This window comes from Hyperoodon ampullatus (assembly GCF_949752795.1).
Source record: "Hyperoodon ampullatus genome assembly, chromosome: 14".
NCBI lineage: Eukaryota > Metazoa > Chordata > Mammalia > Artiodactyla > Ziphiidae > Hyperoodon > Hyperoodon ampullatus.
In genome coordinates this window covers 5,435,433-5,453,091 of record NC_136927.1, presented here as the reverse complement: position 1 = coordinate 5,453,091, position 17,659 = coordinate 5,435,433, and the positions used below count along the sequence as shown (strand labels likewise).

At 53.3% G+C, this 17,659-nt stretch overlaps 1 protein-coding gene across 1 annotated transcript in view; it reads right to left on the bottom strand.

The window, feature by feature from the left end:
- SYNDIG1 (synapse differentiation inducing 1) overlaps positions 1-17,659 on the bottom strand; it is a gene marked incomplete at both ends in the record, with an annotated part of 51,298 nt that overhangs the window by 22,589 nt on the left and 11,050 nt on the right. Inside the window, one exon of the mRNA XM_079719866.1 lies at positions 4,132-4,269. Coding sequence (XP_079575992.1) covers positions 4,132-4,269 — 138 coding nt within the window. The remainder of the gene's footprint in view (positions 1-4,131; positions 4,270-17,659) is intronic.

Sequence of the window (17,659 nt, the reverse complement as noted above, 5' to 3'; positions counted from 1 at the left end):
CAGAACACGGGTGTGCAGGTCTCCGCGTCAGACATACATGAAGCCGGGACTTGGCGAGCCCCTCGAAGGGCCAGGCCCGGGGCTTTCCACCCTTTATTCACACGGCGATGCCACTCCTGAGTCTGAATAAGGCTCCCACGGGCTTTGTTCTGTTTGTCCCATTGCACTAGGCCACTCACGCAAAGAGCCAGGGCGAATTCCTGTCGGTGCTGGAAGGAACGGGAACTCAAGGGACAGAAAATCTAAGTTCCTCAACCCAGCCTTCAATTTTCTAATTTAAAAACATTCCTGTTGTAAGTGGAACACAGTCTCTGTAGAAGAAATATAGATTTCTGCTTCTGATGATACCACTAGTGACCCTTCTGCAGAAGACAGCTACAGATTCTTTAGGAAATATTAAAGAATACTTTGAAACGCTGGTGCTATTCATAAAATTCATAATCTGACCCTTAATTCCCTTTTCTCATTTAATTATAGTTATAATAGTACAGTTAAGAAACATTTTAGGAAATGAAATCAAGACATAAAAGATGCTCAAATGTAGAAGATGCCTGAGGCCGACGCAGTGCACAGAGCCCTCAGGCCTCCTGCCAGCGCAAGCTCCAGACCCAGGGCCTCGGGGCAGCGGAGCTGGGCTGGGGAGTCAGGGAGGGTCTTCCAGCTCCAGTCTCAAGCTCCCACCTGCCCCGCTGGTGAAGGTGCCCAGGTAGGTGCCCAATGCCGTCTAGAAGGCTTCTCTTCCTCACTGTAACACGCTCCAAGCAGGTGGGGACAGAAAACTTAGAAGCGAGAACTGTGCTTCTATTTTTGTTTGCAGATAAAAGTCAAAGTTATATTGCAGGAAGTTGGATTTGAAGTGTTAGAAGCATTGATATTTGCATCATGTATCCATACTTGCTACTTCTCCGATTTCTGTGTTACTTAATCCCTTGAAACTTCAGTCTTTTCATCCATAAAATGGGGATAATAAATTCCCACCTTTCAGACTCATTGCCAAGATTAAATAAGATAAAGTGGGCACATCAACTAGCTCACAGCCATCGCGCAGCAAATGTGGGTTCCTTTCTATCGTCCACATCATTCAGAGCATCGTTTTCGGGGTGGACCCACCAAAACTACACACAACACCTTCCTCTATCAAAAGTGTATAAAACTTGCCTGCACTGGGAGCTGGATCAAATGCTTAGCACTGGAGTAAAATGAAGCTGTGGACAAACGCTGCCCTCAGGCCTCCACACTGAGGCCGGGGGCCAGGCCCACCGCCAGCAGGTCTGGCCTTAGGACGCCATCACCTTCACTGACCCCGATCCCATGGCCACAAAGTGACATGATGGCAGTGCCCTGTCACGGACTTCCCATGAGATCACGCGTGTGCAACTGCTCAGACTACGGCAGCATCAGGACCGGCGGGGAGGGCTTGTTCAAAAGCCGTTTCCACGCCCCACCCCCCACAGTGGCTGTGATGTAGCGGGTTGGTGGGCCAGACAACACGCCTTTCTAACTGAGCTGGGGGTGTCGACACTGCTGGCCAGGACCACCCAAGAAGGCAGGTGTGCAGTGTTCAACGCAGGCCAGGGCCCAGAGGGGCAGGTGCTGCCCACCTCTCTGACACTTTTACCACCACTGTTACTGCTGCTTGAGGCCTTTTTCGAATCATAAAATCTGTTGGAGAAAAGATCCCATGTCTCCTTCCAGGTGTCCCTTGACCTGGGGACCCACGTGTGTGCCGACAATTCCGATTTCCTGCATCTACAGTCAGGCTGAAGAGGCACGAACAGAAGGCCTGGCAGGCTCAGGGCTGGGCTGAAGCGCCGTGTGCCAGGGGCTGCCAGCCTCCTGGGCCCGCAGTGCAGCCCAGAACCACGGTGACCCTGAAGGGACCCGCGTGCCAGGGTCTCAGCCGCGAGTTCCCGTGGAGATGTGTCCACCGAGGGGTCCATGCTCACAGCACAAGAAAAAGAGGGACTGAGGGCCGGGGACCCCAGAGCCCCTTCTCTTATTCCAACAGCAAAGGCAACCCTGCAGGCCTCAAAATGCTGGCTCTTCACCCCCGAGAATGTGACCAGCGGCCTCCACGGAGACTGTTTCATTTGCTGTTAACAGATGATCAGAATCCTTTCCCATTCAAAGGTATTAAACATCCCGAGTCTAGGAGGCTCTTAGGGTGTGAAGGGTAACGTGACTTTCTGGGAAGGAGGCTCTCATGCCAGTCTCCTCTACTGTGGCTGGATTTTTATTAGATTTACCATCTTTTAGACGAGGATGCTGTGCACGGCTTGCCCAGCTCCAGAGACAGGCCTCCCCCAGGGTACGTGGAGCAGCCAAGACCAGGGGTGACTTCTGCATCCCGGCACGTAGACAACCTTTCCTGGGCACCCCGCGCCACCCCCAGCCCCCGCTTATCCAGGGCTCACCTGGCCTCTGCCGGCAGGTGACAAGTGACACCAGTGTCCACTTGCATCTCTCTGAACAGGAAGTATCTGCCCTGTGGAATCCATGGTAAAAATATGAGTCCCATTCTACAACTTGGCGATCAGAACACAGCTCTGGCTTGGCGGGCACCCCCTGGGGGTGATGGGGTTTGTCAGCAGGCCAGGCTGGGAGGCTGGGAGTGGGCCGCCTGCTTCACCCCTCGATGTGTCAAGACTGGGATGCAGGGGGAGGCTGACGTTACACTTGGGCCCTGGTTCTCTGGGCTCTGGCCTCCTGAGCTTCCTTCTGGTGAAACCCTCTTGCCTGTTTGCAGCGCGTTAACCCAGGCTCAGGGCGCAGCTGACACGGGGCGCTGGGCTCTGGGCCTGGGGTCTTCTGGGGACACCGTCCGCACATCGAGGGCATCTGCCCATGCGCTTTTGTCTGGGTCCCGCTCTGCGTCCCAATCCTTGGTGCAGGCAGCGACCACGGCCACTGCTTGGGTCTGGGAGATCCCAGCCTCGCTGCACCCACAGCTGCTCAAGCCCCTGACAGCCCGGAGTCTTGCTCTGCAGCCTCGGCTTGTGCCCCCAGAGCACAGGCCTCTGGCATGTGTGGGACAAGGTCACAAAAGAGAAGCTCAGACAGATCCTCCAGGTCAAAGCTGGACGTGGAACAGCCACCTGACCCAACCCTAGCGGTGCCGGACGGTCCCGATCACCCCTCCCCGTACCCGTCCATCCTCGAGACGGGACCTCAGAGCAGCGGCCCCACCATGTCCCCCTGGAAGGCCCTCTGGGGCCCCTCAGTGTCCCTGGGAAGAGGTGCCTGCCCTCAGGGGGCCACCAGTGGGTCCTCTCCTCCCCCTGCTCCTCGTGGGGTCAGGAAAGGGGGGTAGGGGACACAGGAACACGCATGAAGGGACTCTCCACTCACCCAACAAACCGAATCAGTACAGACGACGGCCAGAAGCAGTGAGAGGCCAGGGATCTGTTCTCAAGCCCAGAGGAATCAATGCTTCAAGCGTGAGACCTGGCCAGTTGGCCCGAGAGCCCTGGACGTTGGAGAGGGAGCCCGGTGCCCTGAGGATGCGGTGGGCTCTGGGGCCAGCAGAAGGGGCTGCCTTTGTCTCCCGTCTGGTGGGGATGACGGGTGATGCTGAAACTCATGCTTTAATTGGCAAGTACACATCTTCCTTTGATTAATAACAACGGGAATGTAGATGATTTCTGAATGAAGGCTCCCCATTTGCTAGAGGAAATCTTTCAAAACCTGGGCTCCGTGAAGGCACATGGAGGACGTTTGCTGTGAAAAAGGGCTGGTAATCGACCCTCTTAAAGCACGGAGGGCACGGTTACCCACCAAGACAGGCCGTTTCCTCCAGAACCTTAGTTTGGGATAAGCACACAGGCGCTGCAAGACTGGACTCTATTTTACGTGTGAGCCTTTCACAAAGAAAACCAAACCCGCTTTGCCTCCGTTCCCAGTAGGTACCAAGTCCGCGCCCAACACGGGGTCAGTCCCGCTGGCGTGGAGGGCGGGCTCCCAACCCGCTGCTTTCCCAGTGGCCGCTGTCAGAGGATGCGTCCCGGGCCTGATGGGGTGAGGCTGGGCACCCCCCTGCCCGGTCCCCCCAGATGGCTCTCCGCCCCCGAGTGGGCTCTCCTCGATGGCCTGGGTGCACCAGCCGCGTGCGCGTGATCCACGGGGAGGCCTTACCTCGTGGGACAGGTAGAAGGCAGCGATGCCCAGGGGCCAGAAGCAGCAGAGCATGGAGAAGACGCTAAGGCCCAGGTGGTCCCGTGGGGGCATCACAAGGAAGTTGTCCTCGCTCTCTGTGTCACTGGAGTAGTCGCTCTGCCGGGAGAGACGGGGAGGTTACCAGGGGTCTCTCCATCATCCCCCGAAGTGGGGGTCAGGCCTGGCAAGCCCTCCTGGCAGGTGTGTGTCCCCCACAGGAAGAGAAAAACCCCAAGGATGGGCTCTGGGTTGTTCCACGGGAGATTGAACCTCACAGACCCACGGATCCCTGGGATGGGGTGTGGACAGCTGGGTGAAGGTTTGACCTTCGGAGGACGGGGCTGGGCGGGAAGCGCACAGGCTGAGCTGGAGTCCACTCTGTTCCGAGACTGCAAGCTGGCTTCAGGCCGAGGCAGGGCAGGTGGCGGGGCCGGGACCTGCCCTGAGCCCACTTCTTGCCTTAGACTCCGATCTGAGTGAGGACGTCACTGGGCCTGGCCTCAAGCCCGGGTGTCCCTCCTGTTTTGGTTAATCAAACACATGTAAAACTGCCAATCAGAGCCTCTACTCAGCCTGTGCTGGAAGCTTCCTGCTGGACTGTTTGTGTCTCATCTGAGAGAAAACAGGTGAATTTGGATGGGCTCACTCCAATCGCAAACAGCGACGTTCTCTAGGGGCCCAGGATGGAAGTGGGTGACGCACTGTCCACACAGTACCCAGCTGCCCTCCGCATGTGCACACACACATACAGACACAGACACACACACACAGATACACACACACGCACACAGAGACACACACAGAGACACACACAGACACACACAGAGACACACACAGACGCATACACAGATACACACAAACAGATACACACATGGACAGACACACACACAGACACACGTACACATACAGATACACAAACACACACAGATACATACACGGGCACACAAACACACACAGATACACACATGGACAAAAACACACACAGACACACCCACAGACTCACACACATACACACAGACACACACACAGATACACACACATGGACACACACACACAGACACACAAATACACACACAGAAACACACACAGAGACACACAGACTCACACACATACACACACAGATACACACACGTACACACAGAGACACAGACATACACACACAGAGACACACACAAACACACACAGACACAAACACACACAGACACAAATACACACACAGACACACAGACACACACACACAGACAGACACACACACACAGACACACACATGCATGCACCCCATGGGTCCCAAGCTCCCAGGCATCCCTTCCCAGTGAGGACCAGCTCCTTCCTGCAGGGCAGGCTCTTGCCCTGGTTGGTCACCGTCCCTGGGGTCATCTTTCCAGGGCCCTGCAGCCTCCCCTCCGCTGGGCCAGGTCTGCGGAATCCCTGTCTTTCCTCTGCAGCATCACCTCTCAAACAATAAAGAGAAAGGGGAAGGCCCATCCTCACTGCTGCACAGAGGGAACGAGCAGCCTTCAGGGAGGCATCTCGCTCGGTGGGACCTGGGGACTGAGGGCTGAGGGGCAGACGCACATCTGCTGGCCCGCAGGGAGGCCAGAGCCTTCAATCCAGGTGAAGGAGGCCAGGCAGGGTCACCAGAACGAGCTGCCCAGGAGGCCCACGGTGTCCACTCTGGGATCACAGCGCTCGGAGCCTCAGGGCTGGGCTCAACAGCCGAGCTGCCCTTGATGGCCCTCTGCACGGGGTCTGGGGAGGGGACCCTGAAGCGACAGTTGCAGGGCAGGATCCAAGGCCCCCGAGAGACACGGAGGACGCAGCCGAAGGACAGACCCCCCAGCGGATGCGCGTCATTCGACGGGTCTGGATGCACCCAAGAGACAGCTCTGTCTGTGGGTACTTGCTCAGGCTTTTGGCTTCTGTGGAGTTTTTTGGTTTTGTTTTAGTTTACTAAGGGTTTAAATACCAGGACTGGCTGGATTCTTACTCCAAATCTGGAAATAGCTGCTGTGGCTATTTCTCTTGTTATTTCTATTTTACAAAGGACACTGCTGGGATCTGGGCGGTTACAGTGTCCCCAAACTACAGAACCGTCTGGCCAGTGGCCACTTACTCCAGACTTCTGTGCTGTCAGCTGTCTGGACACCAGCGTCTGGCCACCAATCAACCCCACTGCCCTTAGTTGCTTCTTGCCTAAAGCTGGGGTGTCCTCTCTGTACCCCTTGGCCCTGGGATTTTGATAACCACTTCTCGACTGGTCTGTTGGTGGCCAGTGGCCAGAGTGGTCAGTGGAAAGTTCCCCAATCAGAGAGCAGTGTGGTGTGAGCTGAGGCCACAAACCACACAGGGCTGCCTGGGCGTGGACCCCCATCTTTGGAAATAGCTTCAAATGACACCACCGTGCCTGTGAAGCAAAGGTTCCCCCCCACAATCTTCACAGATTTTTCTTTAGAGCATAAGGGAACCACATCTGTAAACTGCAAAGCTGTGGCTACATGGCACCAAAATAACTAGTCAATTTTCATTACAATAGGTGTTTAAAAATTCAGACAAATGACAGGGCAGACAAAAACAGCCCAGCTCTCTGTACCACCTCCCTCCCATCCACGGCAGTGCTGTGGGTACAAGCGGCCGTGGGCATCGCACCACCAGATAGAGGAGAGGAGAGGAGGACCCTGGGGGCGGGTGGCGACAGAGACACCATCAAACCAAGTAGAGAAAACACACCACGCACAGCAGCTGTTTCTGAAAACCCTCTTTGTGGGGCATTGGCTTAGAATATCTGCAAGGCAGGGTGGACGCTTCCAGAGACGCTCACAGTTCACGTGGTTGAAGGAACAGACGCTACGAGGGGGCGGAGCGGTACAGGGGCTGCTGTCCTCCTCCGCCAGCCCACCACTGCCCACACAGTCCACCTTGTCCATGACCTCCACGCAGGGAGCCGGCTCTCTGTCCCCTGGGGTTTCTTCCTCGGGAAGATTGAATACGACAATCATAGCACCAGGCAGGACGCACATCAGCCCTGTGAGCACGGCCACGAGGGTGAAGGCATGCAGGGGCTCGGCCTTGTCCCTCGACTCTCTCAAGTCCTCACTGTCCCCTCGCCACTGCCCGGCTCCCTGGAGCCCCACTCCCTCCTCATCCCCTGGCCTTCTCTGCTGGCTCATTCTGGGGAGCATCTCTGCGTGGCCTGGGTGGGGGCGGCGGGTGGAGACCAGGATGGACTCGGGATCGGGATTTCCTGTGGAGCCTGCACGGTGTTCCCGACAACACCGCTTCAAAAATGCAAAATCACAGAGGACTCTACGTGGTCATGGAAAATGATGACGTAGATGTTTATTCATTGCCCTGGAGAGATGCTTGCAATAACTGAGGGAAAAACCAGGGTGGAAAGTGGAAGAAGTCTTATTTCCTCCAGAAAGTCAGAAATTAAGATGCTTCTGGATGGCGGGCATACCAGTGTTTTTTTTTTTTTTTCTTTTTGCATTTCTGGGGTATAGTTTTCCTACAATAAGCAAGGTTATTGGGCAATGAAACTCACCAAGACGCAGACATGCTGACAGGTGGAGGGTCCCCCCCACTTCGTCCTCCCGTGGAGTGGGATCCCCCAGGGCTTCCCTGAGGCCCTGCTTGGAGACATTGCATCAGGGGCCCAAGGAGCAGCTGGCAGAGCAGGATCGGAACTCAGCACAGCACCCAAGCTCCCTGAGATGCAGGTCAGACCCACCAGGTCACTGAGGGTCAAGATCAGAGGCCTCAGCCCACGGAGCCCACGTCTGTGTTGACCAGCAAGGCACCACCGCCCCACGGAGCTACTTAAATTACCCAAATCACAGATGCCCGACGTAGTTCCTCAGCCACCCTACCACCTGCCAGGGGCTCAGGTGGCACAGGTGGCCAGTGTCCATCACATGGGACAGCACACAGACTGCACATAGCAGGTACCAACAGGACACGTGTTGAATGCATGCAGAATTCCCAAATGCCCTTAGCCGACAAGAATAGCACCTGAGAAGCAGCCAGGCTCCAGGGTTTGCCCAGAGCGCATGGGAGGAACCGGGCCCCCATTCCACGTGGGCAGTCAGCCCCGCTGCCCCGGGCTCCTCTCCTTCCTGTGAGCCCTAGGGTCCTAACCGTCCCTTCAGGTGGGGCCACAGTGGGAGGACGGTGACTCGGTCAGGTTCAAGGCTGTCTCACCCAGGGCAGCTGATGAACAGAACCGAGGACAAAGGCAGGTGGACACAGCCCCCCATCCTCCTCGTGTCGGTCACAGACTCTCCAGATGTTCTGGGGGTGCAACATCCTGTCCACGTCGGAGGAGCGAGGAGTGTGGGTGAGTGCTGCTGACACCTGGAGCTTCCACAGCCACAGACGGAAGTGCCCCTCCTGACCACTGTCTGGGTTGTAAGCCCTGAAGTCCTTGCAGGGAGGGCACTGGGCCATACTCCCTCACCTGCACTGTTGGGGTAGCCCCACTGGTCCACTTGTGTCCACTTGGGGGTCTTCCATGGGCAGGTGAGCTATGGAAGACCAGATCCCTCAGCACTAGGCAGAATCCTCTGACCCAGCCTCCCCTGGCACCTCAGGCCCACTAGCCTCTCCTTTACCTGGAATCAGATCAATCAAAACCAGGCTCTGCTGGGGACCCACTCTGTGTATTTCACACAGGGTCATAGATGCAAAGATGTGGAGGGGTCTGGGGGCTCAACAACATGGAACCTGGGGGACATATTTTAGTATCTAAACACGCTGTGCCCTAAATTCTACCGGGGGGCTGTTACTCAACTTTCCTGAATTAATTTAAACGCCATTTTCTCACCAGCTATGGTCTTCAATCCGATGGTTGGGTTACGATGACAGGCTCCCTCTAAGACTTGTCCTTCTTCTGATCTGGAAGTGCTCAGGGGTCCTGAGGACAATCCTACAAAACGTTCTCAGGACCCGTCTTAGTTTAGTTCCCCCAGAAGCAGATCTTGAGTCAAGGACTGGGTGCACTTGTTTTCTTGGTAGAGGACCACGGGAAATGCTGGCAGGGAAGAGGGGAGGTGGGACGTGGCCAGACCAGAGCCAGTAAAGGGCGTTTTACCAAGGCAGGTCCTCTGTGGGCGCCTGGAGCCTGGTCTCGCTGGGACCTCGGGGGCCATGTGGTAGAGGGAACCCCCGGGGAACTGCCTCCTGGCAGTTTCGGCGAGTGCCTGGGGGCAGAGGTTCTCCCACATTGCAGGCAAGGCTTCAGGGCCCAGAGAAGGTCCTCAGGTGGGCAAAGGCCAGGCCAGGGGGCTTTTCCTGCAGGGGTGATACTTGGGGGTGGGCTCAGAGCATCTGCTGCAGAGGCTGTGGAAGAACTGGGGGGTTAAGACACCCTAAAACTTCAATCAGGGCAAGACCACCACACTCAGCGAATGTCTGGGAGGGTGAGAAGATGGGGACACACAGGAACGTGGACATCCAGGATGATGAATCCCATCTACCTCCAAATAAACAGGCACAATGCAAAAATACACATCGTGTGTTTTCAAAGACAGAAGACCTGGTTTAAAATGACACTACATGCATCAGGTAAAACCAACCTGCTTGTAGCAAGCAATCAATCTTTGTTGGAAATTATATTATTTTTTCACTGTCATGTTTTTGTTTTCACAGTGTGGATATAATTAGGTTGTTCACTGGACTTCAGATTTCGTCCAAGAAATTGTGATTCCCCTCTGAAGGCCCCTTGCTCAGTAAGGACGTGGGGGTAGCATGTGCAAAGGCCCTGGGCTGGGAATGAGCACTGTACACACGCAGAGCTATAGGGAATGAGGGGAGTTGGTGTGGGAGGGGGCCCCCAGCAGACTATGTGGAGTGCAGGTCGCTTTCCACTGCTGCGACCAGGGCTTATCCCACATCAGACAAGAAACCAGGAAATACACACAGACACAGCCCTCCCGGACCAACCACAGGTGTGGGTGTCACAACCGAGACCAGCCCTGGCATGTCAATGTATCACCTGCGGATCCAGTTTCTAAACGTGAATCCCTGCTTCAAACCTGCATTATTTCCACGTGTGATGTTCTGCACCTAAGAGCTACATGTACAGCTGCATCGCTTCTTTAGATCTTCTTGCTTCCCCTTTATGTGACATTTGCCAGAGGGTAACCTACGGTTTGCAGATGGAAAGTCCAAGTTATTGATAGTTTGGGCACCGTGGGTTTGGATTGGTCTGAACTAGGACTTGACTCTCAGAGTCACGTGAGTGCAGGGTCAGCACCTGAACTTCCGTGGCCTGGCTGCTCTGCTGGCCTCACCTGGTCCAGGTGGAATGATGCTCATCCTCACTCAGAGAAAGGAGAATGAAAACCACACTAAGATACTATGTTTCACCTATCGATTTGTCAGTGATGAAAAAGCACAACCAGCCATCCTGTCAGTTAGGCTGTGGGCACACAGCCTGGCTGGATGCAAATTGGTGACACCTTAGGAAGCAGATCTGTCGACATGCAACACAATTAAATACGTGCTGAGTTTTTGGTTCAGTAATCTCAATTCTAGGTATTATTCTGAAGATTCACCTCCAATAATAGAAAAATACATATGCTCAAGGTTATTAATGGCAACCTAGTATGTAATTGCAAGATATTGGAAACGACCTAAATGCCCACTCGAACGAGAGTGGTTACATAAACTATGAGGCATCCAGTGGTTACATAAACTATGAGGCATCCACCGCATGGGATAAAGCGCAGGTGAAAAAAGAGTGTGTGGTAGTGGTGTGAGCTGTTTGGATTGGATTGAGGATGTTAGTTTCTATCTATCTATAAGTAGATAAAAAATAAGTATGTCTGTGTACACACACATGGTTACACAGGTGTGTTTATGTACCTATGTGCTACATGTTTCTCCTGGCTTAGTCTGCCGGAGGGCCTGGGAACAACGTGCCCATCCCCCAGGCGCTGAGAAGACCCAGTGCCCGGACGTTGGTTTCTAGACACGGCTTTCTCCAAAGCCAGGGTGCTTTGGAGAAACGGCTGATTTCAGGGTCAGGGTTGTCAACATCCAAGACAGACCTGGGACAGCTCTCTGCGCAGGAAATAATGATAAAATGGCTAATGGATGACAAGCTGTGTCAAAAGGACACAGAGCCTGCCGTCAAATCTGTAACAAAGTGAGAATAAACACACAGTAAATACCGTAACGGATGGACAGGAACCCATAAAGTAAGAATCAATGGTCCAGCCTGAAATGAAGTAATAAATGCCTACAAATAAATGCGGGGGAAGGGAAAACTCTTCCCCACAGCTGAATGCCAGCTAATAAATACAGAAGGAACGGTGGGGTTAGGAGCTTGTGAAGGAAGTTAAGACCCGTAGGTGAACAACCAGTGACAAGCAGGATGGCCCCTCCTCACACAGCACCTCCTGCAAGACACTTATCAGTTCCAGAGAAACGTGGCTCAGTCAGGAGACACTTGTCAGGCACCGCCTGCAACACGGGATGGAGTCACCACCGGTCACGGGCACGTGCACCAGGGACACGCCAGTGACACGACACGGGGAGGCAAGCGTCTTCTCCGCGGCGGTCCTGCCCAGAGCGCCGTCACCTGAATCCAAGCAGCAGGATCACCAGACGACCCAGAGGGAGGGCTCCCTGTGAAATAACCGACCTGTACTCTCCAAGCATGTCAAGGGAATGCGGGTGGTGACAGAGAAGGTTCCAGATTACGGAGGACTAAAGAGGCACAACAAGAAAATGCAAGATGGGGGCTTCCTGGGTGGCGCAGTGGTTGAGAGTCCGCCTGCCGATGCGGGGGACACGGGTTCGTGACCCGGTCCGGGAAGATCCCACATGACGCGGAGCGGCTGGGCCCGTGAGCCATGGCCGATGAGCCTGCGCGTCCGGAGCCTGTGCTCCGCAACGGGAGAGGCCACAACAGTGAGAGGCCCGTGTACCGCAAAAAAAAAAAAAAAAAAAAAAGAAAGAAAATGCAAGATGGGCTCCTGAACTGGATTCTGGGCCTGACTTTTTTTTCCTTTTGCTATAAAGGACAATGTTGAAAGAACTGGGAAAATGTACATAAGGTCTATAGATGAGATGACAGTATTGTAACGATTTTAATTTCCCGACTTTTATAATTGAACTTGTTTTTAGAAAATACAACTGGCTCATTTAGGGGTAAAAGGACATCTTGTCTGACACTTTCTTGCGAAGAGCTCGGGAAAACATATGTACATTGAGAGAATGGTAACGCACCCACGGTAAACTGTTAAGACTGAAGGAAACCGGGTGACAACCGTATAGGGATTCTCTGTACCGTTCTTGCAATTCTTCTGTCTGAAATTATTTCGAAAATAAAAAGTCAAAAAACCCCTCACACGTGTGCCATTTTCAGAGGAAAAAAAGTATACTTTAAATTGAATTTCTTTCTTTTGGGGATTAAAAATTGCATACACTTTCCCCTCTTTTTTCTTTTTTTTTTTTTTTAAAGTTGTTTTATTTATTTTTATTTTTATTTATTTATTTATGGCTGTGTTGGGTCTTCGTTTCTGTGCAAGGGCTTTCTCCAGTTGTGGCAAGTGGGGGCCACTCCTCATCGCGGTGCGCGGGCCTCTCACTATCGCGGCCTCCCTTTTTGCGGAGCACAGGCTCCAGATGCACAGGCTCAGTAACTCACGGGGCCAGCTGCTCCCTGGCATGTGGGATCTTCCCAGACCAGGGCTTGAACCCGTGTGTCCTGCATTGGCAGGCGGATTCTCAACCACTGCGCCACCAGGGAAGCCCCTCCCCTCTTTTTTCATTATGCTTTAATGGAAACACTGTGAGCATTGCAGGGAAAAATGAAAAAAATATCAAATTCACTCTTCTCATGACACATGAATAATTCATTTTACACTGGTATTTCATCAAGTTCGTCCTTTTTTTTTTAAAATTAATTAATTTATTATTTATTTTCTATTTATCTTCATTGCTGTGTGCGGGCCTTCTCCAGTTGCAGCGAGCAGGGGCCACTCTTCATTGTGGTGTGCAGGCCTCTCACTGGGGTGGCCTCTCTTGGTGTGGAGCACAGGCTCTAGGTGTGCGGGCCTCAGCAGCTGTGGCATGCGGCCTCAGTAGTTGTGGCTCATGGGTTGTAGAGCACAGGCTCAGTAGTTGTGGCACGCGGGCACAGTCGCTCCACGGCACGCGGGATCCTCCCGGACCAGGGCCCGAACCCATGTCCCCCGCACCGGCAGGTGGGCTCCCAACCTCCGCGCCACCAGGGCAGTCCCAAGTTCGTCCTTTTTATGTTTCCACAGAGAAGCTACTTAGTAGTGTTGGATGTCACACACTTGCCCTCAGGAGCTCAGAGACCTGCGGAGCCCAAGGCGACTTCTGGAACAAAGCTAGGGCATTGAGCAGTCAGGAGGCTGCGTGTGCCCACCACCGGGGCCCAGGTGGCAAAGGTCTCCCAGGCAAATCTGGCAGCAGGTGGTTCACTAGGGCCCACAGAGATGCTGCCCTTGGCTGAGAGGAGAGGAGGGTGGAGGGCCCAGTAGAGCACGAACCTCCCAGGAACAAGCTATGGAGATACAACATCCATTTACCTGTCCTCACCCATCCGTCCACCCACCAGAAAGGCCCTGATTCCCAAGGAAGTGCAGGAGCTACTTGGTGCCATGGGAGGGGCAGGTGGGAGCCACGTGCCTTCCTCTGAGAGGCTGGCGGCCACCTGCCTCCACGGACCCTCACCTGCCCTCCACCCTAGGCTCCAGAAGCCTCTCTGGCTTGAGTGGGAGTCACGTCTGTGCTGCTCCAGTGAGGGCAGACTGTGGATCCCCCGCCTGGCTTGTTTGACGTCTCCTTCATCTTCTCACAGCATCAGGTACTGGCCAAAGGCACTAGCCCCTGTACAGTGTGAGGCCCTTGGAGCTATGTCTCCCATCTCTGCAGCAAGGAGAAAGCTGTCTGCCTGAAACTTGGGAGCGGGGAGCCCAGAGCCCATCACCCTTCGGCCCCTCGTCACTGACCTTGGCCACTGCCCTGCACATTTGCATGTGCCTATGGCCCACGTGGGCTCCCTAGTTGGTAGAATGAGAATATCTTCTAAACCAAGGTCTGCCTCTGTGCAAGATCCCATTACAGAAAACCTCTGGTTGTATGTCAAGGCACTGGCTGGGCTGTTCTAGGTCATCAGATACCAGCCGTTTTTTAAAAATCACTAATTTCCCAATTTTCTTTACTGTTCTGAAATATGCTGCTTTACTGAAAGGAAAGCATGTATTTAAATTAGTTTGAATAGTTTGAAGATTATAGAGTTTGAAGAGTTATATTACATATTATAGATATTAATATATATAATATATATATAATATATATTATATTATAGAGTTTGAAACTAGGTTGAAGATTATAGAGTATTAAAATTAAATATAAATATTTTATAAATATAAAATATAGAGTATTATAATTTTAATACTTATTAAAATTATTAAATTACCAAATTAATTATACTTATTAAATTATACTTATTAAAATTAAAATTATAATTTTAATACTCTATAATTTTAATACTCTATATTTTATAAATATAAAATATAGAGTATTAAAATTATAGAGTATTATAGTAAAATTAGAGTATTATAGAGTATTAAAATTATAGAGTATTAAAATTCATTAAAGATGGCCGTATACAATATGTGTATGTATGTATTCATATAGAACATTTCACTGTGTGTGTGTGTGTGAGATGTGATGTCACATCTAAAAACTCTTCAACTAAGTCTAGGTCACAGAGATGTATATGTGTATACACACACACACATACACACACACACACACACGCACACCCTTTGCAACAATTTTAGACTCACATAAAAGTTTCAAAAATAGAACAGAGTTCCTGTAGGGACTGCAAAGATAGAACAGAGTCCCACATCCTTGACCGCCACCTCTTACATAAGCACGGCCCAGCACCTAAATCACGACACCGGCTCTGTCCAGTGCAAGACCCCCGACCAGCCCCCTCAGCCTGAGGCCCCGAGGGTCACCCAGGCTGCTGGGAGTGTCAGCAGTTCACTCTGTTTTGTTCCTGAGTGATTTTCCACGATGGGGAGGTGCCGCTGTGTGTTCGTCCGTTTGTCCACCGAAGGGCGTTTAATTCCAGTTTTTGATTCTTACTCATAAAGGCTGTGACGCATTCGTGCAGGTTTCTGTGTGAACATAGGTTTTCGTTTCTTTAGAGTAAATACCCGGGAATGGGGTTGCTGGGTTGTTCGGTGTTGGTTTTTTTACAGGAAAATGACCAATTGTCTTCCAGAGAGGCCTTCCCGCTTCGGCATCCTCACCAACACTTGGTGGTGTCAGTTCTTGGCGTTCCGCCATCCTAAGGGCTGTGCAGTGCTCTTTCATCTTGGCTTTAGTCTGCACTTCTCTGAAGGTAGTGATGTTGAACATCTCCGTGTGCTTATTTGCCATTCGTATCTCCTACTTGGTGAAGTGCCTGTTCTCTCCATTATGTGGCAGCTGGCTCCATCCAAACTCTCCTGCAAGTCCCCGTCACCCTTACCTTAGCTTCCGCCTCCCAAATGTAGATGCTCTGCCCGCCAGGTGGACTCCAGGTGTTATGAGAAGGGACTCAAAGCTGGCAGGTCAGTGGTTGGCCTCCTGTGGGCACCCAGCCCGTGCTAAGGACGGCAGATGGGGCTGTCACGGGGGGACAGTTCCAGCTGGAGCGCAGGACAGAGCTGTGAGCCCGTAGGAGCACACTGACCTCCTGTGCACACGGCCCGAAGCCAGGACATAGCCCAAGCCTCCAGCAGCTACACAGCAAGGAGCTCACGTGCCTCCTCTGTGAAGCTGCACCAGTTGCTGCATTTCTGGAAGATAGATGTAGAGGGTCTCAAGCCATTCTCACCTTCTCCCTGCCACCCTGAGGCTAAGCGTGAGGCAGTGACGACTCATGGAAAGAGGCTGGCCGGGGGAGGGGGCCGGAGAGAGGCAGCCAGTGGTGCAGGTGCTGCCTGGCAGCGCTGGCCGGCCTCGGGGAGGGAGGGTCCAGACAGGGGGTCAGGAAGCTCCAGTCTGCTTCACAGGGGGCAGACCACCTCTGGATTATCCATTTCTCGACTCATTTCAAGAGGGATTCAGAGTGACCAGGATGGTGAGGAGAGTAAAGTGATGCCCTACCGGGAAGAGGGGGACCCCGGGGAGGGCAGGGTTGGGGGTGAGCATTGTCTCCATGTGTTAAGGGCCATCCTTAGAAGAAGGAGAGATGGGTCCTCAGGCATCCAAAGGGGCACAAGAGGCGGCCCATCTCTAGAGAGGGAAACGTTTCCAGGAAGGGTGAGTCTTGTACCTTCTCTGTCTGTGAAGTAGGTTAGAAGCCGCCTGGACCACTGGTCAGCGGAGCTCTCTGTCGTCACTGCTCACACAGTGTGGTCCAGGGGCTGCAGTGTCGGCCTTGCTGGGAGCCGTCAGAAATGCAGACGCCCAGGCCCCAACCCCAGCCAGCCGGGACCTGCCCACATGGAGGCTGCCAGGCTCAGGAGAGGTGTTTGGAGGGGGAGTCACGGGGATGCTCCATCGCTGGGCCGGGGGGGTGTCTCTCCACCGTCGTGTGTGAGGAACGTCCCCGGTTACCTGCCCTGCTACCTACCTCTGGACAAACGTCCACTTCAGCAAGTAAACAACAACGATGACAAACTGACTGTCACTGCTTCTGTTCTCTGTGCTTGTCCATAAGAAGCACCTCTGACTACGTCCCCGTGACACGATGCTGGTCCTCCCCAGAGGAATGGCATGGCTGTCACTGGGCGCTTTGCTCCCGCTTGACCCCAGGGACACACTGAGGACTGGCCAGGGGCTGAGCAGGGCTGTCAGGGCACCGGCTCCTGTCCTCCCTCCCCCTGCAGTTATGGGGCGGTTCTGTCCGGCTAGCATGGCCTCACGATTTCTCTCTTCTAATGAAACGCCAATGGCGCTGTGTTCATAACAGGCTTCATGTCGTGCTTTCTCCTTAGTCCTTATTTGGGGTCTGTCTTTGTTTTTGTGGTTTGTGGGAAACATGGTCTGCTCTTGTGTTTCAGCACAGAGTCAGCTGCTGCCAGGATGCCCCACACGGAGGCCCTGGGGCTGCCGCAGGGTCTACGGGGCGCTAAGTACCAGAGGCCTGGGTCCCGCGTCTGCTCCGTGCACTTGACATGGGACATTTTTTAAAGCACCTCATTAAACAAAGTCGAGGTCACATAAATGCTCACCAGGAAGATCTCAAGGAGTCTGGGTGCTCACACAGGTAGCGTCTGGCTTCATTTCTATTGAAAAAAGCATGACACTGACCAGGAGGGCTCCTCTGACAGTCATTCATTTACTAAGAGACCAATCAGCACAAAGGATCATTAGGTGCCCACTCGGTGCTGAGCTTGGGGGTGCATCCAGGAGCTCCTGTCTCTGCTCCTTTCCCAGGAGGCTAAACTCCACTCACCCACAGCCCCCGGGGCCATGGGGGCACTGCCCATACCTCAGGTCCCGAGGCCAGGCTGGGCCCCCTCTGTGC